Source organism: Saccopteryx bilineata, chromosome 7 (assembly GCF_036850765.1).
Source record: "Saccopteryx bilineata isolate mSacBil1 chromosome 7, mSacBil1_pri_phased_curated, whole genome shotgun sequence".
NCBI lineage: Eukaryota > Metazoa > Chordata > Mammalia > Chiroptera > Emballonuridae > Saccopteryx > Saccopteryx bilineata.
In genome coordinates this window covers 28,590,039-28,616,869 of record NC_089496.1, presented here as the reverse complement: position 1 = coordinate 28,616,869, position 26,831 = coordinate 28,590,039, and the positions used below count along the sequence as shown (strand labels likewise).

Below are 26,831 nucleotides of genomic sequence, written 5' to 3'. Positions count from 1 at the left end.
AGGATATCTTATTTGAAAAGAAGGTAAGTACCACTTGCTTTGATTACTATAACTTACTCTAAAAGCTCGTATTATCAAATCAGCATTATAATTCACACGAGAAGATAGGTGTGACTAAATAAAAATGCTTAACTATTCTTAAAAAGAAGCCACTCTATTTCTAGGTCACCATCTGATTTCTTTTAGGCCACCCTGTCTTCTGTAGTTGGAAAAGTGAGAAAAACAACAACCGTAATGTGATTTTACAAGCTGACTTTAGGAACTAATGATAACCAAATGACACAGTTTTTGCTTAGTTTGGTATGACTTCCTTTATTCTAAGCATATCTCTGACACCAGCTACCAGGATCCTCCTCTTTGGGAGGTCTGCCTGGCTTTGGTCAGGGTTTGGCAGAGTGTTCTTGACTAAGAGGAGCTCAAAGTCGCCCCCTGCTGCCTGCTGATTGACTTTAAACTCTTTCTTCCTGATGGTGGCAACCAGACCAACTAGCAAGGAAGCTGGCCAGTACTGATTGGACCGTACTTAGCACAATGGGTGACCATCAGCTTGCTGAGGACTCAGTACTGAACATGTGCTTTTTTTTTTTTTGCATTTTTCCGAAGCTGGAAACAGGGAGGCAGTCAGACAGACTCCCGCATGCACCCGACAGGGATCCACTGGCATGCCCACCAGAGGGCAATGCTCTGCCCCTCAGGGGCATTGCTCTGTTGCAACCAAAGCCATTCTAGTACCTGAGGCAGAAGCCACAGAGCCATCCTCAGCACCCGGGCCAACTTTGCTCCAATGGAGCCTTGGATGCAGGAGGAGAAGAGAGAGACAGAGAGGAAGGAGAGGGGGAGGGGTGGAGAAGCAGATGGGCGCTTCTCCTGTGTGCCCTGGCCAGGAATCGAACCCAGGACTCCTGCACGCCAGGCCGATGCTCCACCACTGAGCCAACCGGCCAGGGCCTGAACATGTGCTTCTTAATATAAAGAGTTTGGAACATCTGAACTTTGTTTGATAAACTGCTTATTTAACATAAAATATTTACACATAATAATTGCATAAAATAATAGGAGTCAACCAAACTTTACAGAGCACAATTCATTGACTTATACATGATCAGATATACCATTATTTTATGTGCCATTACTACAAAAAAAACCCCACTGGTGATTAAACTATAATACAGTGCCTTATTAATTATAATTTTTTATTTTATCTTATGTGAAGAGTCCTTTTAGATTTATTTAGATATGGATTATATATAGATTGTATTGGTTTAGATATAGATATCTATTTTCTCACATATGAGAAAATATAAGCAAACTAAATTGGTTATTTCTAAAACTTCTTCACATTCAGAGTCTGAATCTTCTGAACCACTTTTTGTTGCAGAGTCATTGATGTACTAGTTTTTCTATAAAATACCGGCCTCTGTTCCATCAGAAGCGTTGGAGAGAGAGCATTTCTTAAGAGCGCTCCCATAGCGTCTCTAGAGTTTTCTTCCATTTTATTCTCTAGGTTTTGAAATGCAAATGCCGGAAAGAGCACCTTCATCGTGGTTGGGCTCGCTCTGATATCAGAGATGTTATAATAAGGAATAGTGTGCACCTTAGATTTGATTAAATATGTTTTAAGCCAAATGTTTTTCTTTGCTGACTAAAAGAGTATTTGATATTTGTCTATTACTGAACTTTGATGTGTTATATAAAAGAAATAACAGAAATTCCAAGAGTCCATCGAAAATGTTTATCTTCCCCCTTTTGAAATAGCAACTAGATGTCATAGATGTAGGATAGGAAGTTTCTTTAATTTCACCATGGCAAGATTTAATAATATTTTATTAGCTGGTTCTTATTAGATCTGAGTTTTCCTAGAATTTAATAGGAAGAACAAAATCTCCGTAAACTGGCAAGGTAAAATTTCTTTCAGGGAGTGTTCCATTTAGTGGTGTCCGAAATAAGATTTGGAATGCTATGTGTTAATATTGTATTTTATTATTGATTCAGTGTGAACGTAAGACTTGTGAATGTGAGAAGGGCGATCCAGGTGACCCAGGGTCTCCGGTGAGTATATTTCTCCTTCAAACTTAGGGTCAAGTCAGGAAGTCTTAGCAATGATCACTCTACTCACACTTGAAAATCCAGGGCTATTTCCTGCTGTTGAAAAGCAGCTGCGTGTAAATAGCAGCAAAAAAAGAAATGCTCTTTCTCTCTTTTATTCCTAAAGGAATACCTTCTGTTCTTAGGAATACGCCTGGGATTTTGCTGACCTGTACAAACATGGTTTAAAATGATAAAACTGTTCCCACAAAGGTTATTTCAGCATCACTTTTTATGTGGCAATTGGGGCCAGAATTTTTCAATATAGAAAGATATCATCCAAATCCTCAGTGTTTTAGGCAGAGCTTTATGTGCTCCATCTAGAAACCAGTGACACAGACCTCTCCCAAAGGTAACAAGAGTCTTGCTTGGAGGAAAGTCTGGTCCGGAGCCCCTGGGGATTAGACTGAATTCTGTGACCTGGAGCGATAGCATGACTGAGGATGCTGACCATGTTTCTAATTAGATCATCAGAAAGCATCCATGCTGCTTTGTCAGTATTTCATTTATTTACGTTCTTCCAAACCTTAGTGTGCAGAAGCACAGTGGAGATATTTTACAAAAATGCAAGGATAAAAGTTTTGAACTGCCTGACCTGTGGTGGTGCAGTGGATAAAGTGTTGACCTAGAATGCTGAGGTCACTGGTTCAAAACCCTGTGCTTGCCTGATCAAGGCACATACAAGAAGCAACTATAATGAGTTGAGGCTTCCTGCTCCTCCATCTCCCTTTTCTCTTTCTCTCTCTCTCTCCTCTCTCTAGAAATCACTAAATAAAAATTTTTAAAAATTTTTTGAACTAATCTTTATGTGTATAGGGAGATGGGAAGTGAAATGTGTACTATGAACTTCTGAGACTATGACACGTTTTACATTGAGACTTGAGTCCAGAGCCTATACTTTTCTAACCCTTCCTACCAATCAAGGCATTAGAAAGTGGGGATGTTTGTCTTCTTTTCTTAAAAGTACAAAGTTTGGTGGCACATTACATGATAATGAGGCAGCCAGTGAAAGCTAACTTTAGCTGAAGAAAAGGCTTAAACGTCTCTTCCTATAAAGTCTTTATTTATACTTATTACACTAAAGGATTATCAGTGGAAGGTTTGCTTATGATATTCAATTATGTTTTAGAATAAACAGTAACAAAACTTGCAACTGCTGACAATGTTAGTCTATCAACATTATTAGAAGAGATAGTCTCATGTTTTCATAAGGATAGCCATACAACTATGTTATATAATATTTATTGGCTGCCCTCAAAACCAGTTCTCAGAAAAGTGAGCTTTTTGATGGTTTGAGAATAGGAAAATGAAGCACCTTTCTGGAATAGGATTTGGAGAATGACCTTCTTCCATTTTTTGAGAATGCCCCTTGGATATCAAGGAGGGAGAGACATTATCCTCTTTTGGATGATTCGCAGGGTCCCCAAACTTTTTACACAGGGGCCAGTTCACTGTCCCTCAGACCATTGGAGGGCCACTACATACAGTGCTCCTCTCACTGACCACCAATGAAAGAGGTGCCCCTTCCGGAAGTGCGGCTGCGGGGGGTGGGGGGTGCGGGGTTGGAGGGGTGGGAGTTGGGGGGGTTGGGGAGAGCGGTGGATAAATGGCCTCAGGAGGCCTCCAGTGCCCGCAGGCCCATAGTTTGGGAATGCCTGATAGAAAATCTGCCTATTCAAGACAAAGTAGCCTTCCTGATGTGTAAAAAATGGAGAGAATAAGAGTGGGCTCTCTTCTTGGTAGATAAAGTTTTTGTTTTTTTTTCAATCTTCCCTCATTTTGGAGATGAAGCTGATCAGAATTTATTGTCAGCTATAGAAAACTAATAGGATGACTGCTCAATCTAACCTTTTTTCCCTTTGCTGTCAGGGTACCCATGGAAACCCAGGTATCAAAGGTGAGCGAGGACCAAAAGGAAACCCGGTAAATGAATAAACAGATTTCCTTTAAACCAGTGTATCTTCTCCTAAATTTATTTAAAGACCCAAAATTAAAACAAAACAAAACAGAGTATTGCAGTATATGTCAATGCCAAAAATCTGATGATTTCTGTGAAAAATACAGGATGTTCACTTCCTATATTACCTATGTGGCTTGTGTTAGCTTGGTTTGTGTAACTCAAATTCTGAGTAATATGACTATTGTAGTTGATGTGTTTAGGAAAACATGGGATCCAATAAATAGAAACTTGTAATTAAAGAATGGTGTCTTAAATTAATTAGTACAATGTTCTATAAATTATTAAGACATGTTCCATATCAGATTGATATACACACTTATATTTTTTATGGATCTACTTTGTAGATAACTGACCTACACTAATAATAGAAAAAAACACCAGATTGTCTCTAATGCTTCAGGCATTTCCACAGTTCTTCTCTTTGTGTACCCATCAAAAAAGTTCTAGATTATTTTTAATTTCTGTTCAGATCATTGGTGGGATGATGATATTCCAAGTTTTAGAGTGACTGAAGATATCACAAAATAGAAATTAGCCGATATACTAAGTAAAAATTTAGACAAAATTCTGTGTAATGAAAAATAATAATCAAAATAAAGAGAAATACATTAGGGAAATGTTTTCATCAAACATAAAGGACATTGGGTTAATTTCTGTAGTACATAAGGACAATAAAATGGATGAGAAAATATCAAGCTTCTAATAATTAAATGGTTAAAGGACACAAATAATTTTCAAGAGAGGAAATGCAACCAGTAAATACAGAAATAGAAAACCATTTAATTTCACTATATAATGAATAAAAATTAAAATAGAGACACTAAGGCACCCTTTAATACTAATTATTCACACCGTAGAAGCTCTGGAGTCCAGTGTGGTTGGATTGTATTTTGGGACAGAGAGGGGATTAGTTTTCCAGGTCACATAATTTGGTTTATTCTGGGTTTCAATTTTTTAAAAAAAAATTTTTTTTCTTCTTTATATTTTTCTGAAGCTGGAAACGGGGAAAGACAGTCAGACAGACTCCTGCATGCGCCCGACCAGGATCCACCTGGCACGCCCACCAGGGGCGATGCTCTGCCCACCAGGGGGCAATGCTCTGCCCCTCCGGGGCGTCGCTCTGCCGCCACCAGAGCCACTCTAGCGCCTGGGGCAGAGGCCAAGGAGCCATCCCCAGCGCCTGGGCCATCTTTGCTCCAATAGAGCCTTGGCTGTGGGAGGGGAAGAGAGAGACAGAGAGGAAGGGGGGGGGGGGGGTGGAGAAGCAAATGGGCGCTTCTCCTATGTGCCCTGGCTGGGAATCAAACCCGGGTCCCCCGCACGCCAGGCCGATGCTCTACCACCGAGCCAACCAGCCAGGGCCTCTGGGTTTCAAATTTTAATAAAATATATATTTTTTATAACAGTTAACATAGCAATATTAAAATAATAATAACTAGTGATAGCAATATGGTGGTGAAACTGGTTTGCTCTTCATTGCAAAGGCAATGTGGCACATTTTGGAAAGCAATAAGGCACTACATAAAAGTCATTCAAATATTCAAAAAATTAACCCAATCATTCATTTCTGAGAATATGTTTAGGGCGGTAATGAAAAATAGAATTTAGATGCATGAAAGCATTTTTGCCAATTGCATGTGTGTCAAAGAAAGGGAATTAGAGCATCTTTGAGTATCTTTGCAATACACGCACCTACAATACACACAGCCCTACATTCACTCATCTTATATGGGTTCAAATTCATGCCATCAGGTCTTCTTTTTGTTTTGTTAAATATCTGTTATAAGTCTATGTTCACATTTAATTTATTTGGCTTGTAATTTTGTGCCACATAATATATTTTCCTAAGTCGTGGTAAAATCAAGCAATCACTCTTCAAGACATTTTGGAAAACATTGCAGAGCCCGCTGGACAAAAGCCAGAGTGGCTGGCTTCCAGAGGGTACCATGCTATATTTGAGAACAACGTCTGTGTTGTTAAACTGGGGAGCAAGACTCAGCCTACACTGTGAAAATATACCTGGACTACGCCCCCTCTCCATCCGGCTCAACTCCAAAGGGCAAAGGCTATCTGAGCGGCTGTTTTCTCCTCTAGATTGCATGGTGAAAATGCCAGTGGTGAAGGCGAAGATTCTTTCCCCATTGGCTTAATTTATGAATCGGCAAATTCTGAATAATACATTTTATTGAACACTCAGTGTCTCTGCAGGGCTGTGGAATTCTGACTGTTGTTTTTTTTGTGACAGGGTGATGCTCAAAAAGGAGAACCTGGAGAAAGAGGCCCAGGGGTAAGTACATAGCTGGAATGCCTTCCTCAGAAAGTAATCCAGGATGCTGAGCTTCTGTAATTGATCGTTTTGACCCCTGGAGTGCAAGTGCAAAAATGACTTATAGCTGCGTGTGCTGGTGCTGTCTGAGACGATCAGACAGACATGATCTCACAAGTGGAAATGTGAGACAATACTCCGTGATAATGGGACAAGCGGTCAACCACATGACATTCCCTGATACTAAAGTTGACACTTGTGAAAGGCTCAGATTAGAAAAATATTTTGCTTTACTTCTTGTGATTTTTTTTCCCCCAATGAAAGGAAATTAAAATTCTGGGACCATTACAATTACATAATCTAAACTATGCTTTTTTAAATCCAATTTTACAGACATAATAATAATAATTAAGAGAGATCATTCCAGGTGATTGATTATTCCTAAAATTAGAAGATAGCAGAGATTGTTTGAGAATAATTACAGAATATTTTTGCATTAGCATTTTTGGGGGGAAATTGCAGTAGTGTAGCAAATAGCAGAGAAGTATAAGTGAACAAAAGGAAGCCATGTGACATTTCTCCCCTCAGTCTGTCTCTTTGGATGAAAACCCAAAACTTGGACCCAGAAATTTTAAAAGCTGTTGTTTTGGTAGGGTTTTTTTTTTGTTTGTTTGTTTTGTTTTTTGTATTTTTCTGAAGTTGGAAACGGGGAGGCAGTCAGACAGACTCCCGCATGCGCCCGACCGGGATCCACCGGCATGCCAACCAAAGGGCGATGCTGTGCCCATCTGGGGCATTGCTCTGTTGCAACCAAAGCCATTCTAGCACCTGAAGCAGAGGCCACAGAACCATCCTCAGTGCCCAGGCAAACTGCTCCAGTGGAGCCTTAGCTATGGGAGAGGAAGAGAGAGACAGAGAGGAAGGAGAGGGGAAGGGGTAGAGAAGCAGATGGGTGCTTCTCCTGTGTGCCCTGGCCGGGAATCGAAACTGGGACTCCTGCACTCCAGGCCAACGCTCTACCACTGAGCCAACCTGCCTGGGCCGGTGTTTTTAATCAACTTCATGAAAAAGTCTGATAGAAAGCTTGATAATTTCAATGGAAATACATTCAGAAATTTGTGTTATTTATTAAGGAAACATTTCTTACCTTCTACATATAAAAGCATACTATTAAATGAAAATAAAATTAAGATCAGGTACTTAAATTTTTTAAATGTTTATTACCTCAAAAGAGAGATATTTAAAATGGCTACCATATGAAACAGGGTGCCAAAATGTTGTGAAAGTTGTATGTGCAAAGCATTATGAGAATTCAGAGACTGGAGTCGTCAGGGTAGGTTTTATGAGATGATCTCTGAAGGGTGTGGATTAGGACAGGAAAGGACAGAACAGGAAGGTCGAAGGAGACAGGCATTCCAGATGGAGAAGGCCATGAGCAGCTGCCAGAGGGAAGGAAGCGTGTTGAGAAATGGTGAGACAGGGGCCTGAAGGGGAGTGTTGTCAGACACAGCGAAGGCCAGAGTGGGCACTCTATGCCAGTTGAAAGGTCTGGGCTTCGCTAGGTGATGGACACCCCCTCACACACTCCTCCCACCCCCCTGCTGAGATTTTAGATAAGGTATATATGGTCCAAGAGCTATGTGTTTGGAAGATTAGTCTGGCATGGCTCTAAAGAGAAACTGAAGTGGCAATAAGCAAAAGGAAGAAGCATTTAGAAGGTTTGTTGCTGCAGCCTTTGTGAGAAATAACAGGGACATCTGCTAACACTGCTTTGACCAGCATGAAAGCTACGAGCCGCAGTGCTCACAGAGCAGCTGAAACACTGCTCGCCTGAGTTGTGGTGTGCTTTCTAAATAAAACACACACTAAATTTTGATGACTTAATATTAAAATCATAGATGTAAACTATTTATAATTTTTATATGATTACATGCTGAAATGATAGTGTTTTGAACCTATTGGGATAAATAAAATATATTATTAAAAATTAATCTCACCTGTTCATTGCTTTTTTTTTTTTTTACATTTTTCTTAAGTGAGAAGTGTAGAGGCAGAGAGACAGACTCTGGCATGTGCCCCAGCGGGGATCCACCCGGCAAGCCCTCTATGGGGTGATGCTCTGCCCATCTGGGGCTGTTGCTCTGTTTTACAGCAAACAAGCTATTTTAGCACCTGAAGCAAGGCCATGGAGCCATTCTCAGTGCCCAGAGCTAACTTGCTCTAACTGAGTCATGGCTGCAGGAGTGGGGAGGAGAGAGAGAGAGAGAGAGAGAGAGAGAGAGAGAGAGAGAGAGAAGGGAGAGGGGAGGGGTGGAGAAGCAGATGGTCACTTCTCCCGTGAGCCCTGACTGGAAATCGAACCCAGATGTCCATATGCCAGGCTGACACTCTACCACTGAGCCAACTGGCCAGGGCAGTTCATTGCTTTTTTTAATGTGGCTATAAGGAAATTCAAAATTACACATGGAGCTCCCATTTCGGCCTCACATTATATTGGACAGAACTGGCTACAATGATGACAAAACAGAAAAGAAGAGAACATTGTGAGAACCATGAAAGGGAAGAAATGATAGGATGTGGTGATTAACTCTAACTTCTGCATTCAACAAATATTTATTGAGCACCTTATATATGTTAGGCCCTCTTTTAGGTGCTGAGGATATAAAAGTGAGCAAAGATGGATAGTCCCTGTTTCATACAGTGTTCTAGCAGGGGGAGGCAGTAAATAGGCAAACGAATGAATGAATGAGAATTTCAGTCATGGAGAAGTGCTACAGAAATATAGAACAAGGTCATGAGGGTGTTCTAGGCAGAAAGTGCGGTAGGGTCAAAGGCTTGGAGGTGGGAACAAACTTGGTGGCCTCAGGAAATGGAGAGCAAGCCAGAACTTGGCGATGAATGTGGGAGACTCGGGCTAAAGAGGCTGGCAGGGGCTGATCCCACAGCGCCTGTTGGCCAGGCTAAGGAGAGTGAATGTAAAACTAGTGCAGTGAGAGCTATTGGAGAATTTTAACTGGGTGGATTAAAGAAATATAAGGGACAAGTAGAGAGAAAAGATGATTATAAGCTCTTGGTTCAATGTGATTTGAAATATGATATCATTAATAGAAATTGGAAAGTCAGAAAGAATTTTGGCAGAGACCCACAAGTACAGTTTTGGATACTTTAAAATTGAATATTTTAAAAATAGTAATTAAGATGCCATGAAAAGAAGGAAGGAAGACAGGAAGGAAGGAAGGAAGAAAAGAAGGAAGGAAGGAAGGAAGGAAGGAAGGAAGGAAGGAAGGAAGGAAGGAAGGAAGGAAGGAAAAGAAAAATAAATAAATGAAGCAGAGATCTCAGAAAGAAAAACCAGGGGAAAAAGAGATTGGTATACTATAAAAAGTAACATTCCTTTATTTTTGTAAAATGTGTTGGTTCCTTCCTAAATACAATTTTAACTTTTTTAGCATAAAGGAACGACAGAATTTTAAATACGGTTGTGTTGTAAGGGGTGGAAGAGACCCCAAGTTTCCGAAGATTGCAAGTCTAGCTTTTTTTTAGCACTGCTAACATGCACCGCTTTAATAAAGAACCCCAATTTAGTTGTTTATATGTGGTCCTTAACTTAAAGCACCAGGCTGAAAATTAAACTGTGTGAATGAGTATTTCCAAAAATGGATTAAATTGTAGCAATTGTGGACTTGTTCTATTTTTTACCTTCTCTGTCCCAGGGACCACTCACTCATTTGGGGAGAAGTGTTATTTCCTCCCTGAAGTTTTCCTTTTTACCTTTTGCACCAAAGTCATACACACAACAAAATTTTGTGGGTCGATTCCCACGTAACTGCAAGAAGTTTATCTAGTCCACTAGTTTCTCCAGCCCACTTAACATATGTCTTATAACCCTGTTTGCATACCTGAAAACCACAGTTGTATGAAGGAGACATGAAATCCTATTTAAAAAAGACTTGCTGTGCTTAAAGCTGGTAACTTCCCAGTCCCTTTAATATTCAGTATTGTCTTACTCAAAGGGCTTACAGGCAGTGACGCAATGCAGAGAGTTATACAGGGTTCCCAAGAGTGACACAGAAGAGGAGTGGAAGCTCTGTGCTCGTATTTAGCATGAAATAAAATATAGTCACATAAAGGTCACTGACTCATTAGGGTTCCAAAAGGAATCATTCATTTCCTTAATGTTTATATTCTAGACTGATTTTAAAAGGAAGACCATAAAGAATATAAATATTTATGTACATTTTAAAGGACATTACCCCAGCTTATTCCCAAGGCCAATTTCTCTACCAGTCTCTTTGAAACATTCTCAGCTATGATAGTTGATGGTTTAAAAATCAACGTAACAATTCTGAAAGGACCGTTATAGGTCTTTGTCTACAATGAGGTTCCGTGTCTAGTCTTTCTTTCAGCTTCAGGCCAAAGGGGAAGAAATTGGGTTTGAAAAAAATACTTGGAACTGAGAATAGAATGTAATAAAAGAAAAAACAGGTTCTTTCCTTCTCCCTAGTACATATACATTCCCTAGGTGCAAAGTGAAATACTCTGTGTCTATATGGTCTTATTTTCCAAGACTACAGATGTGTTTTGTTATATGTTATAAATGAAAAACATCGAATACTGCCTCCAACTATGCCTTCTAATATCCTACTTTACTTTTTTTTTTTTTTAATCAGGGAATTCCTGGGTACAAGGGCGAGAAGGTAAGTTGGTAACAACATATAGACCAGAATTCCAGGAAGAAAATCAGGAACATCACTGTATTTATGTACTGAATAGAAGTGACTTGCCTTTATTTTTGTAAGTCCCGCTGCCCTAATTTGTAAATATACTTTTCACTCTTTTGACACAAAATAATAACGTAACTTAAACTATAGGTGGTTTTGTAAGGGGTTGAAGGTGCCCTGAGATTACTGAGATGGTATCTAGTCTTTCTGAACTCTGAAAACATAAATAGAGAATCCCAACTTAACAACCATGAAGCACAGGTATCCAAAAGTTTCGCTGTACAAACAGATGAAGAAATAATGCAATTAGTTTGTTGTTTTTGGTGTTTAACTTTCTATAAAACCTAGACACCCAGCCCTCTTATGGGGAAAGAAGATTCACCCTGGTTAAGTAATGAAGAGTCACTGATTTCATTCAGTTAGGCATCTGGGTAGAGATTGTAGAGGGGCAGCAGATTTGATAAACAAACAGAAGGAATAGGTTGGTAGATTATTTGCAAATTATAAGTTAGGAAACTGACCAAACTAATTCAAAAGAAATTAACAGACTGGTTCAAAAGAAATAAACTAGCTGGACTGTGGCTCAGGAATCTTTGAGTGTTCAATGGCTCATTAATAAGTCTGCTACTCTCTGTTACCAGATTTCTCTCTGAAATACAAACATGTCCCCACAGCCATTCCGTCCCACGGGTGGTACATCCCTCGGACCTGGGCAAGAGGCTTACACTTTAGAGGGATTTGCTCTGGGCTTCCTCTGCCCCCCAACCCTGAAACCAGGATTTGCAGAGCACGAGGTCTGTACCCCCGTGGCCTAGATCATGCTTTGGGGAACCAAGATTTCCAAAAGTCCCTCCAAAATGGTCTGAGCCTGCATTGAAGGCATACCCAAACCTCTCTCCTATGTCCCTACCTTCTTCCCGAGCCTGAGGGGAACCAAAGGGAAGCTCTTCGGGAGCATAGGATTGGGCCTCGGCGGGGGCTTCGTTGTGCTGTCTGGAGCCCCTTCGCAGACACACTGGCAGTTCCTCCTGCTGTGGAAGCACCCAGAGGTGATGTAGGAGCTGTGCTCTAGGCTCGGGCGGTGCTCCTGCAGGGGCCTCTGAGGAATCCCAGAGTTCTTTTAACTTTTAATGTCTTCTGAAGGTGTATTTGTCAAGAAAGGAAGCTAGAACATGACTAGTTTGTTAGCTTGATTTGTAACTTTTGACTAGTTAGATATATAGTGAGTGGGTCTCTGCTTGCACTCATCTCTGGGCCCTGCAAATATCCCAGGTAAACTTTCACACAGGAAAAGAAATGCATCCTCAATCACTGCAAATGCTAGACCTCCAAGAGGAAGAGTGTAGGAAATACCATGATTTCACCCTTGGCCGTAAGAACCTGGGCAACACAATCTCTTGGAGTGTCATGTCATCATCCATATAGAACTGGATTAATACAGGCCTCCCTTCTTTTCAGAGAATCAAATGAAATAATGGATGGGACACTATATTGTAAATAATTTGCTGGTCTGTAAATGTAAGGTGCTATTAGGAAGAGAAAGGTAATAAGTGATAATATGAAAAAGTTTAAGAGTCATGATTGCAAAACTGTACTATATATAGTTCCAGAAAAATTATGAATGCCCCCCACCCCATCTCGATTTATACAATAAGCTAACTACTAACATCGAGAAGAGATATCTATATATCTATATATCTATATATCTATATCTATATATCTATATATCTATATCTATATATCTATATATCTATATATCTATATCTATATATCTATATATCTATATATCTATATCTATATATCTATATATCTATATATCTATATCTATATATCTATATATCTATATCTATATCTATATATCTATATATCTATATATCTATATCTATATATCTATATATCTATATATCTATATCTATATCTATATATCTATATATCTATATCTATATCTATATATCTATATATCTATATATCTATATCTATATCTATATATCTATATATCTATATCTATATCTATATCTATATATATATATATATGAAAATATTCACTTAAACTTCTGGGGAACTAGAGACCCACTGGAAGAGATCTCATTTGGAACGTACAAGCCGTCAGAGCAAAGTGACCCTGACCCGTGGACATTCCAACCATAATTTCAGCAGGAGCAGCAGCAGCAGAAGTAGAGGCTGGGAACAGAGCTAATCTGTTTATAGCTTTCTGAAGCACTTGCTTGCTGGAACTGTGGGACTGTGGCCATTCCAAGGGATTAATGAGCCCCCACCAAAAAGGAAGATGCCTTTGTAGAGGCAAATAACATGAGTACAATCTTTTCATTGATGGAAACCAGCCCCCCATCCCTAACCAACGCTGTGCCTCAGGACCCTATTGCTAATGAATCTGCCTGGACTAATGGAATATGAATTCTGGCCAAAATAATTTTGAGCATATTCATGGCACTTTTCTGCTTTATATTTTGGTGGTTGAATCACTTTATTCCCATCTAATATTATTAAATTAACTGCTTTCTAATTGATTCTTCAAGAGTGATTTTCCATTTGCATTCAGATATAAATGTGCAACTTGTTCTAAATGAAAGCTCAATGTCTCCTTGGTCCGTTTGACTCACTAGATGTGAAGAGAGAATAAAGTGCTTCTGAGCAGAGACATAGCTGGACCTAAGAATTGCACCTCCCTCTTTCCTGTGCCGATGCCAGCATTACCCGATGCAGCCCCCTAGAAAGAAGGGTTGAGTCAATGGAAAGGAACTTGCAGACTCTTATAGTGTGCTTTATTCAGCTTTGTGTGGCTAAGGAAGAACATGGACCTGAGAGTCTAACAGACTCAGCTTGTGGTCTTGGGCAAGTTACTTAATCTCTCTGAGCCTCATTTTCCTTACCTGTGAATGGAGATATATCTACCTTGCAAGACAGATGTGGGGATTAACAATAATATAAAGGCTTTAGCACATACTTTGCATTCATACTTGGTGGTTACAATTGTGAGTTCCCTTCTTGGAGCAGCGCCATTTCAAAGTGTGGTCTGCAAAAGGCTAAAAATCTGTAAACTGTGGTGGTGCAGTGCATAGAGCATTGGTCTGGGATGCTGAGGACCCTGAGGTGGCTGGCTTGTGTGTGGGCTCACTAGCTTGAGTGCGGGGTTGCTGGCTTGTGTGTGGGATCATTGACATGACCCTATGGTCTCTGGCTTAAAGCCCAAGGTCACTGGTTTGAGATCAAGGTTGCTGGCTTGTGCAAGGGGTTACTGCTAGAGCCCCCTGGTCATGGCACATATGAGAAAGTAATCAATAAACAAAAAGGTGAGTTGATGCTTCTCATCTCTCTTCCTATCTGTCCCTCCCTCTTGCTCGCTTAAAAAAAAATCTGTGAACTGTTTGTTGCTATTCTGTGATAAAATAAAGCTTGCACCAGAATATAAATTCACTATATCACTAAGGATACTGTTTAGTTCAGTTGACATTTATTTTTCATAGCATGACTTCCTTGAAGAAGAAAGCAGGGCTTTGAAATACATCTTAGTGTAAGTTCCTTATGTTGTGTATAGTGGCACATTGAGTAGCTTGTCCTTAGAGCAGCACAGAGGAGATAAATAAAGCAGCAGCAGAAGCAGAATCTAGTAGTGAGGGCGCTGGACCAGGAGTCATTGACAACCATGGACATTTAAGTAAATCATTTATCTCTCCACTCAGTTGCCTTATCTTAAAAATATGAATTACTTTCTGAGGCTTACATTATATATATATATATATAGGAAAACACTTTGAAATTCTAACATTAGTTGTTACTCCAATTGACTTACATTTTAGTTCAATTATTAGAAGTCTTGGTGGTTCTGTGCAACTTAACCTTTTTGAATCAACAAAATTTCAGACTGTAAAATCGGGCTAATAGTATCTACCTCAGAGAGTTGGTGTCAGATTAACTGAGGTAATTTCTGTAAAATAACATGAATAATAAACTAGGAAGCATAATTTATATGTTAGGTGGTTGTTTTTATTTCCCACTAGTATTCCAGATAAGCAGAACAGAGAATGACGATGGGAAATGCATAGCAAGCTGGCCCCATACCCACTCTCTCTGACAGCAGACTTTGCTAATTCATCATGGCTCCTTTCCCTACTGAATCATGACATGGTTTCAGCAATTTCCCCTCACACTGTCTAGGCAAAAACTAATACTTGATCAGTGCTGGTACGGGACTGGAGCATGGAGTTGTGGAAACAATAGGGGTTCTGACTCAGGGTAGACCTGGGTTCAGACCTTGATTCTTCATATTAACTCTATGGTGGAGAAAAGTTATCCCATTGAGTTTAAGTTTTCTCATCTATAATATAAGAATTGTAAAACTGATTTCATTGGGCTGTACTGTGGATTCAATTAAATCATACATATAAAGGGCATATAATATATGGTAGATGCTCAGTAGCCTTAGCTTCTTTCCTTTTAAGTTCATCCACCTCTTAAAAATGGCAAACCTCACTAGGTGATAATACTGATAATTCTGTCAAGGTAAAGATGACTCATGGATAAAACATTTTAGAGTTCATTGCCCAAACAACCGACAGGATTGGGGAGAAAACTGGGTAAAATCCATCAGAGTGCTTATGTCATAAGATTCTGCTGGGAATCTTTAAAAAAAAAATCCTAACACTGAGTGACTGCCAATGTCTTCTTATTTATTTTGTTTACTTGTTTTTTAGGGTGTACGCGGAGAATGTGGTAAACCAGGAATAAAAGGTGACAAAGTAAGGAACATGTTTTTAAAATGCTAACAGCTGTGACACTTTGGGGCTGAGTTTCCTTTAAGAGGAAATTCCTGTTTCAATGATTCTGTTTTTGTTTGTTTGTTTGTTTGTTTTGAACAAAGACCAAAGGGGTGGTTACCAGAGGGAGGGAGTGGGGGATGGGTGTAAAGGGGAAGAGGAATATAGTCAACAATATTGTGATAAGTTTATACAGTAACAGATGATGACTAGAATTAGTAAGGTGATTATGTTGTAAGGTATAAAAATGTTGCATCATTATATTGTACACCTGAAATTAATATCACCAGTATGAGATTGTATACCAATATGAGATTGAATACTTATATATTTTTTAAAAAATGAAAGATTAAAAAAAGAAAAAGGAAATTACTGGGATGTATTATGTTGATCTCGCTACTGAAGTTGGAGAGTCATTAGCTCAATTTTCACATCAGGAAAACATGAAAGAGAAAACAAAGTCATATCTAACTTTAACTAATGGTTCCCCCAAATACCTTGCTTTTTTGGTACCCTAACCTCTGAGGCCAGGCCTACTGAATGTTATGGTAAAAAGAATAATTTAACCAGCAAAAAGTCAATTCAAGCTCCAATTGGGAATAAGTAGAATTGCTTTCTAGATGTAAACACTGAGAACCAGCACTTTCCAAAGCAGAGTGAAGAACTCTATGAAAAAAGTTAATGAGATCATTATAAATACTATGGCAGCACCAGATATAGATAGGGGTTTGAAACTGTAAATGCAGCAAGACACAAACAATTGAGTAGTTATTTACCTTTTCTTTAAAAATAAATATGAATGAAGTATTTAAACTGGAGAGAATTATATTAAGGAGATCCTTAATGGACCAGAAATACATAGACAGTGTATTTGAATTATAATAATAAGGGATCAAAGAAAGCACACAGTAAAAGTAGCTTTTATTGCAGTTAAGAACTACTATATTAAGGCCCTGGCCAGTTGGCTCAGTGGTAGAGCGTCGGCCTGGCGTGCGGGAGACCCGGGTTCGATTCCCGGCCAGGGCACATAGGAGAAGTGCCCATTTGCTTCTCCACCCCCCCCCCCTCCTCTTTGTCTCTCTCTTCCCCTTCTGCAGCCAAGGCTCCATTGGAGCGAAGCAAAGCGACTCCCTGGAGGGCAGAGCATCGCCCCCTGGTGGGCGTGCCGGGTGGATCCCGGTCAGGGTGCATGCGGGAGTCTGTCTGGCTGTCTCTTCCCGTTTCCAGCTTCAGAAAAATACAAATAAATAAATAAATAAATAAAATAACTACTATATTAAGAACATGCCACCAAGATACCAAACTCTTTTATTAACTAAATTTTAATTATGGCAGAGAGTCAAGGAGAGAAAAATGAAAAGAAAACGATAAGATAATGACAGTGGCCCATGTAACTAAATAAATTAAATAGCTTGAGACTTTCTGAGAGTTTTTAAACTGCTAGAGAATGAAAGGTCAGGTGGAACAGACACGTAGACTTGGTAATTATTTCTGGGCAAAATGGAAAGTGTGATAATGAATGGGTTCTTCCCGAAAGGTAACTGAAAATGGGAGATGGACTTGGACTCAAAAATAAAGAAGGGAAGAAGGGACACACAAAGAAGAGAACAAAAATGAAAGTTAAATAACTGAGAAAACTATTTGAATTAAAAATGGCTGACAGAGTTAATATATTTTATTGAGTAAGATGCCAAGGATTATTAAATGCCCCATTATATTCTGTGCCAAAAAGAAAGAAAAAAAATGGCCAATTATAAAGATGCAATTGAGCCTGGCCTGTGGTGGCACAGTGGACAGAACATTGACCTGGAATGCTGAGGTCGCTGGTTCGAAACCCTGAGCTAGCCTGGTCAAGGCACATACAAGAAGCAAGCAATAAATAAAGTGAAGCAAATATGAGTTGATACTTCTCGCTCCACTCACACACCTCTCTCTGTAAAATCAATAAATAAAATCTTTAAGTAAGTAAGTGTAAATAAATAAATAAATAAACAGTAGATTGCAAGATGTATCCCAATGTCAGAGATATAAAAATTTTAAAAATGCACATCTAGAGTCAAATAAAATATAGTGTCCTTGACATAAAGAATTCACATAAATTCTTCATTCACATAAAAAAGTAAAACATACAAAGAACCTGAAAACCCAAGAGAGAAAATATAAATGGCTAATAAATAAAAAAATGCAATACATTAGCAATCAGATAAGTGAAATTAAAACATTAAAATATTATTTCAGCTATCAAATCAGCAAACACTAAAAGAATATATAATGCTCAGTGTTGACGGGGATTCTATAAGATGAAGATGTGCTTTTTCTGCTCGGGTGGTAAGAATGAAAATCTGAATAAACATTATGGAGAAAAGTTCCACATTCTCTCCCCATAAATGGTGTGGGAGACAGAAGAAAGTGAGAGAGAATCTTAAATGTGCTTATTGTCTGTATCTGCATCAGGCAGAATCAGAAATTGGACAAAGATATCCACACAAAGATGTTCATAATAACATTATTTACATAGTAACCACAGAAACAATTTAAATGTTCAAACTAGGGAAATGAGTAAGTAAATCATGACAGATTTATATTCTTGAACATTACTCAGTTTACTAAGAGTTATTAATGAAATGGGAGAATATTTTTAATACAACAGAAGACCAAATAAGTAGGATAAAAAATTGTATATACTTTCGATAAAAATTATTTGAAGAGCCTGACCTGTGGTGGCGCAGTGGATAAAGTGTCAACCTGGAAATGCTGAGGTCGCCGGTTCAAAACCCTGGGCTTGCCTGGTCAAGGCACATATGGGAGTTGATGCTTCCAGCTCCTCCCCCCTGTCTCTCTCTCCTCTTTCTCTCCTCTCTAAAATGAATAAAAAAAAAAAAAATTATTTGAAGAAAAATCCACTGGGAATAAAATTGGATGAAAATATGCTACCAGCAGTGTATAGGGACACAATTTCAACAAAAGCAGAAAATAAGTGGAAATCTGAGAAAAGAGAGACTAGACTGTATTATACTCTAATAAAAATAAATTTTAAAAAGATTCCTAGTTATGGAAATATTTTCTGTATTTCCATAGAGGAATGTTGAGTGTAAGAGTGTTTTGCCAAGCTTCGTGTCTTGAAGATGAACAAAAGAGTGATCTAGAAATCGGAGAAACTCACTAAATTAATTTAACTGACTTTACCTTGTTGGGAGGAAACAATATTCCTACAAGTTTACTGCTTTCTAAGGAATCTTAAGAAATCCTTTACTTTGCCTGACCAGGTGGTGGCGCAGTGGATAGAGCATCGGACTGGGATGCGGAAGGACCCAGGTTCGAGACCCCGAGGTCGCCAGCTTGAGTGCGGGCTCATCTGGCATGAGCAAAGAGCTCACCAGCTTGGACCCAAGGTCGTTGGCTCCAGCAGGGAGTTACTTGGTCTGCTGAAGGCCCACGGTCAAGGCACATGTGAGAAAGCAATCAATGAACAACTAAGAAGTCGCAACGCGCAAAGAGAAACTGATGATTGATGCTTCTCATCTCTCTCCATTCCTGTCTGTCTGTCCCTGTCTATCTCTGCCTCTGTAAAAAAAAAAAAAAAAAAGAAATCCTTTACTTTGATCAAAATGTCTATATATGCCAAGAATTTACAGCTAAAATTATGTTTTGATAGAGTTTGTTTACTAAAGGAAAAGTGTGACACACACCCTCCATTTGACTTGTTAATTAGGATCATTTGTTAACAATGAATATGTTGGCTTTCATGCAAAAGAATGAAACTCGACTATAGCCTGTCCCCGTGTACTAAAATTAATTCAAAATGGATCAAAGACCTAAATATAAGACCTGAAACAATAAAGTACATAGAAGAAGACATAGGTACTAAAATCATGGACCTGGGTTTTAAAGAACATTTTATGAACTTGACTCCAATGGCAAGAGAAGTGAAGGCAAAGATAAATGAATGGGACTACATCAGAATTAAAAGTTTTTGCTCAGCAAGAGAAACTGATATAAAAATAAACAGACAGCCAACTAAATGGGAAATGATATTTACAAACAACAGCTCAGATAAGGACCTAATATCCAAAATTTACAAAGAACTCATAAAACTCAACAACAAACAAACAAACAATCCAATAAAAAAATGGGAAGAGGACATGAACAGACACTTCTCCCAGGAAGAGATACAAATGGCCAACAGATATATGAAAAGATGCTCAGCTTCATTAGTTATTAGAGAAATGCAAATCAAAACTACAATGAGATACCACCTCACCCCTGTTAGATTAGCTATTATCAACAAGACGGGTAATAGCAAATGTTGGAGAGGCTGTGGAGAAAAAGGAACCCTCATTCACTGTTGGTGGGACTGTAAAGTAGTACAACCATTATGGAGGAAAGTATGGTGGTTCCTCAAAAAACTGCAAATAGAACTACCTTATGACCCAGCAATCCCTCTACTGGGTATATACCCCAAAACCTCAGAAACATTGATACGTGAAGACACATGTAGCCCCATGTTCATTGCAGCACTGTTCACAGTGGCCAAGACATGGAAACAACCAAAAAGCCCTTCAATAGAAGACTGGATAAAGAAGATGTGGCACATATACACTATGGAATACTACTCAGCCATAAGAAATGATGACATCAGATCATTTACAGCAAAATGGTGGGATCTTGATAACATTATAAGGAGTGAAATAAGCAAATCAGAAAAAAACAAGAACTACATGATTCCATACATTGGTGGAACATAAAAATGAGACTAAGAGACATGGACAAGAGTGTGGTGGTTACCAGGGGTGGGGGAAGGGAGGACATGGGAGGGAGGGAGGGAGAGAATTAGGGGGAAGGGAGGGGCACAGAGAACTAGATAGAGGGTGGCGGAGGACAATCTGACTTTGGGCGAGGGGTACGCAACATAATGACAAAATAACCTAGACATGTTTTCTTTGAATATATGTACCCTGATTTATTAATGTCATCCCATTACCATTAATAAAAATTTATTAAAAAAAAAAAAAAAAGAATATGTTGGCTTTGATGTTTGGATAACCAGGAAGACTGGCCATTACTGAGAACCTATTCCTTTCTCTTCCACCTAAAATTATTGCACTGTGGCCCTGGCCGGTTGGCTCAGCGGTAGAGCGTCGGCCTAGCGTGCGGAGGACCCGGGTTCGATTCCCGGCCAGGGCACACAGGAGAAGCGCCCATTTGCTTCTCCACCCCTCCGCCACGCCTTCCTCTCTGTCTCTCTCTTCCCCTCCCGCAGCCAAGGCTCCATTGGAGCAAAGATAGCCCGGGCGCTGGGGATGGCCCCTTGGTTTCTGCTCCAGGCGCTAGAGTGGCTCTGGTCGCAACATGGCGACACCCAGGATGGGCAGAGCATCGCCCCCTGGTGGGCAGATTGTTGCGCCATGGTGGGCGTGCCGGGTGGATCCCGGTCGGGCGCATGCGGGAGTCTGTCTGACTGTCTCTCCCTGTTTCCAGCTTCAGAAAAATGAAAAAAAAAATTAGCAAAAATAAAATTATTGCACTATGAAGACAGATATTTAGAGTGACTTACCATTAATTTTATTCCACAGGGATCCCCAGGGCCATATGGATTAAAAGGACCCAGAGGACTTCAGGTAAGGAGGCTAAAACCAAATCTAAGTCTGGACTAGACTCACCTAGGGAGCTTTTAAAAACTCCTTTGCCCATTTGCACCCTCTACCGATTCAGTCAGAATGTCCGGGGATTGGAGCTAGGCATCAACATTTTTAAAGATCCCCAGGTGATTCCAATGTGCAACCAAATTTGGAAACCACTATCTTAATGCTTTAGTAACTAATTCAGGCCCCCTAAAGATAGGTACCAGCAGGGGAGTCTACTAAGTGAGTAGTTGAAGAAATAAAAGTTAAAAAAAAAAGTTAAAATCTAGGAAAGACAGATGAAATCAAAGAAGTTAAAATCAGAATATAATGGTTTTTGCAGTGCTGCTATAAGTTGGAAGAGCTACACATTTTATCTAAATTAAGCATTTATACTGTTTTGTCACTATAAATTGTTGATGCTTAATAACATGGAATGATTTTTTAAGGCATCTATTTAAGTTAGACATCTCCATGGATTTCAAAAAATAATTTGATTTTTTTCTAGTCTGCAAACTTGTGTCTTCTACAGTTATAATGGGGAGAGGGAGGGTGTGTGTGTTGAGTTAATGGGGAAGAGTTAATTTCAGTATTTCCAAGTTTACTGAAAATTATGCCCAAGATATCCTAGACAGCATCTAGTTAAACATCAATTCCTTTATTTTGGCCTGGAATTGTGTCAGGGTTGGGCAGGCACTCTGTGTCAGGTTATCACAGGGTCATTGGAAGCTCCAACTTTTAGTTATATATGCCTTAGATATATTTTTAAAGTTGTCTATTTGATATCTTTTTTAAAAAAAGAATCTAGTATAGGAATAAGGTTGAAAGCACAAGTTTAGAAGCAAATTCCTCATTAATAAATGTTTGCTCTCAGCCTAAGAACTATTTTAGAAGCTGCTCATTTGGCACAAGGAACTTTATCTTATTCCATTTTTCAGTCCCATGTAACCACAAGTTAACTGAGTTATACAATCGGAATTCTAACTCTGGAATCTCTAGGGAAGCTAATGAATGATTCATTCTTGGAGGGCCTTTTGTACAAAGGACTAATTCTTGGTTTTCATCTTGGAGCAGGGTATTAGTGGACCTCCGGGGGACCCAGGCCCGAAAGGCTTTCAAGGCAATAAGGTAATCCCATTCTTGGGTTAGAGACAGGCAAAGTGCCTTTCCCCTAGTGAGCTATGGTAATGTATGTTTTCATTAGGCAGAAGTCAATGGACTCTTTGAGGAAGTATCTTTGGAAATACAAAATAACCTGCAGGTATACACACAGAATCCTGTTCAAGTACATATAGGAAGTCATTGACTTAGCTTTATTGTTTATTAGTATATTATTCAAAGGGGCATTATTAAAAATGAGCCATTATCAGAACCTTTGCAGTGTTTCCTCTTTTACTTCTGCCCTTTAGTCATTATATGGCTCACTAGAAACTGATGAGTAGTAACAAGTAACTCAATTCAAAGACTCTGTTTTCCACATGTCATGCCAACCCAATGTACAGTTCATAGGGGAAGAGGATTTATAACTGTTTAACAAAAGAAGTCAAGCTTTTCTGTTTTTTAACAGGGGTATAACTGCAATCATCAGGACCATGCTTGTAATGTCATTATACAGATATAAGCAAGACAGATACAGAGGGGTTGACTAAGAGCCCAACAGAACCCAAAGATGTTACAAGAGGGATCTGTGCCAGACCCTTTATACGGTTTTGTTTTCCAATGACAGTGGCTATTACCTTGCTAAAACAAGCCTTCCCATTCCTTTTTAATTTTCCTCAATGCTTAGTAAATTTCACAGATACAGTCAATACGCAATGAGTGAAACTGAATCAGTGACTGCAGAGCTGTGGAGTTAATGGTGGCAACAACAGCCGAAGGTGCTGTCTCCAGCAGACCCTAGATAAAGACAGTGTTTTGAAAGTGCTATTAAATTTAAGTTGTGAGGAGTAGCTGGGCTACTTGAGTGCTCTTTTTTTCAGAGGAAAAGGAGTGAGGAGTCTAGTATTTTTAATGAGATAATGACAGTGTGTGATTCCCCAGGCCACTTTTAATTGGCAAATTAAAATAGAATGGGCTTCTCGGTAGGAGTGTGCTTAAGCTTCATCTGGGGAGAGTGGCTTTTCCAGTCCTTGCCTGTGATTAATTCTCTCTGGGGGGAAAATGGCTCTTTTGAATACTGAATTTAAAGGTTTTATAAAATTGTTTCGGTTGCAGATAAAATTCTGCAGCAAGAAAAAAAAAATATATATATATTGACAGTCCGTGCTTATTGCTAGAATTCTTTGTTTACCTAAGACGATCATTTTCACATGTTTGTGAAAGAGAGGCTTAAAATCAGGGGGTCAGGTTTGGAGTTTACAGCAGTAACAGAATTACAGAATTTTTGAGCCACAGGGGTTATTAGAGATCATACTGGTCTGAAGTTTTTATTTTGGAAAATGAGATATAAAGTTTGGAGAGCAAATAAATGGCTTTCTTGAGGCAAAGGCAGAGCCAGGTTCGTCAGCTCTGGAGGGCATCTGAGGATGCGCTGGGTTGGCAGCGGGGCAGGTGGCTTTGGGACATGGTTGGTGGCGGTCCTTAAAAAGATGCCATCATTTGATCGCTTCTTTTCATGTCTCATACAATTACTACTTAGATTTTTTTAAAAAATAAATGTATTTTTAACAAAATTTAGCTTTCATTCCCACCATGCAGTAATTCTTAGAATAAAGTCAAGTGCTTTGGGGAGCTCGCACTCTTCTGACATAATAACATTTCATGCTTGACTTTCACAACAACATCATAAAGGGAACTGCTGTTTCAAAAGAATTTGACGATTTCATCAAATTTCCAAGGGCCTCTCTTAATAAAATTTTTTTTAATTGTTGTAAAAGATATATAACATAAAATTACCACTTCGATGTTAATCACAAATTTCATGGCCAGGTGAACATGTCAAGTTCATTGCCAACTGAAAAGATGTCAATTTCTAGAGTTATTCAAAGTGGTTGGGGGAAAGTGAGGTGGGAATGAGCTGATCTTTTTTCCTTCTAGTTATATTTCTGGATTAAGGTCACAAATACAGTGATCTCTTGACTCTAACTTTGAAACTATTACCAATTTCTACTTTTCTTTGAATCTGTCAACCCGTGATGCATGTCATACTGATCATTATTTTTTAAATTTTATACATTTATTAGTGTATTGTACTTAAAAGTCAGGTTTCAGGGAATAGTTTCATTTTGCATCCCAGAATGTACTTCTAAATCTTTAAGACTTAATAAACTGTTTCTTCCTCAATCTAAATATGTTATGTGTCATAATGACATTTCTTTTCATCCATTACTGTTTTATTGCAAAATGTTAAGAAATTGCTATTGCAATTTGTACAAAAAATTTCTGAAGTCTAGTGATTCTGTATTTTCTAATGGGCAAAGGGAAGATTATTTATTACAAAATTTCGCTAATATTATATTACACTTATTTGTTAATTATTTACAATGTACAGATATACTTCTAACTGCTCATTTAACAAAATACCATTTAAAAAAATTTTTTATTATTAATTTTAATGTAGTGACATTGATAAATCAGGGTACATATGTTCAGAGAAAACATCTCCAGATAATTCTGACATTTGACTATTTGCATACCTCTCACTCAAAGTCAAATTGTCTTCCGTCACATTCTATCTGGGTTTCTTTGTGCCCTTCGCTTCCCCCCCCTCTTTCCTCCCCCCCCCCCGTTACCATCACATTCTTGTTCATGTCTCTGAGTCTCATTTTTATGTCCCATCTATGTATGGATTCATATAGTTCTTAGTTTTTTCTAATTTACTTATTTCACTCCGTACAATGTTATCAAGGTCCATCCATGTTATTGTAAATGATCCGATGTCATCATTTCTTATGGCTGAGTAGTATTCCATAGTATATATGTACTAAGCTTTTTAATCCACTCGTCCACTAATGGACACTTGAGCTGTTTCCAGATCTTTGCTATTGTAAACAATGCTACCATAAACATGGGGGTGCATTTCTCCTTTTGGAAAAATTCTATGGTGTTCTTAGGGTACCTTCCTAAACGTGGGATAGCTGGGTCAAAAGACAGTTGGATTTTTAATTTTTTGAGGAATCTCCATACTGTTTTCCATAGTGGCTGCACCAGCCTGCATTCCCACCAGGAGTGCAGGAGGGTTCCCTTTTCTCCACATCCTCACCAGCATTTATTCTGTGTTGTTTTGTTGATGAGTACCATTCTGACCGATGTGAGGTGATATCTCATTATGGTTTTAATTTGCATTTCTCTAATGATTAGTGATGTTGAGGATTTTTTTATATGCCTATTGGCCATCTGTATGTCCTCTTTGGAAAAGTGTCTATTCATTTCTTTTGCCCATTTTTTGATTGGATTGTTTGTCTTCCTGGTGTGGAGATTTACAAGTTCTTTATAAATTTTGGTCATTAACTCCTTATCAGAGGTATTGTCAAATATGTTCTCCCATTGTGTAGTTGGTCTTTTGATTCTGTTCTTATTGTCTTTAGCTGTGTAAAAGCTTTTTAGTTTGATATAGTCCCATTTGTTTATCCTGTCTTTTATTTCACTTGCCTTTGGAGATACATCAGCAAATATATTGCTGAGAGAGATGTCGGAGAGTTTACTGCGTATGTTTTCTTCTAAGATGCTTACGGTTTTATGGCTTACATTTAAGTCTTTTATCCATTTTGAGTTTATTTTTGTGAATGGTGTAAGTTGGTGGTCTAGTTTCATTTTTTTGCAGGTAGCTGTCCAATTTTACCAACACCATTTATTAAAGAGGCTGTCTTTACTCCATTGTATGCCCTTACCTCCTTTGACAAATATCAGTTGTCCATAGAGCTGTGGGTTTATTTATGGGTTCTCTGTTCTGTTCCATTGATCTATATGTCTGTTCTTATGCCAGTACCAGGCTGTTTTGAGTACAGTCGCCTTGTAGTATAACTGGTATCAGGAAGTGTGATACCTCGCAATTCATTCTTTTTTAAGATTGCTGAGGCTATTTGTGTTCTTTTTTGATTCCATATAAATTTTTGGAATATGTGATTTATATCTTTAAAGTATATCATTGGTATTTTAATTGGTATTGCATTGAATTTATAAATTACTTTGGGTAATATAGACATTTTAATGATGTTTATTCTTCTTAACCATGAGCATGGTATATGCTTCCACCTGTTTGTATCTTCCTTGATTTCTTTGATCAATGTTTTATAATTTTCCGAGTACAAGTCTTTAGTCTCCTTGGTTAAATTTACTCCTAGGTACTTTATTTTTTTGGATGTAATAGTGAAGGGGATTGTTTCCTTAATTTCTCTTTCTGACTGTTCATTGTTGGTGTATAAAAATGCCTCTGATTTCTGAGTATTAATTTTATATCCTGCC

The 26,831-nt window shown here is 38.7% G+C and overlaps 1 protein-coding gene across 1 annotated transcript in view; it reads left to right on the top strand.

The window, feature by feature from the left end:
• Positions 1-26,831, top strand: part of COL28A1 (collagen type XXVIII alpha 1 chain) — a 171,611-nt gene that overhangs the window by 14,438 nt on the left and 130,342 nt on the right. The window contains exons 4-11 of the mRNA XM_066240125.1: positions 3-23; positions 1,993-2,049; positions 3,955-4,008; positions 6,291-6,332; positions 10,982-11,008; positions 15,745-15,789; positions 21,381-21,425; positions 22,503-22,556. Coding sequence (XP_066096222.1) covers positions 3-23; positions 1,993-2,049; positions 3,955-4,008; positions 6,291-6,332; positions 10,982-11,008; positions 15,745-15,789; positions 21,381-21,425; positions 22,503-22,556 — 345 coding nt within the window. The remainder of the gene's footprint in view (positions 1-2; positions 24-1,992; positions 2,050-3,954; positions 4,009-6,290; positions 6,333-10,981; positions 11,009-15,744; positions 15,790-21,380; positions 21,426-22,502; positions 22,557-26,831) is intronic.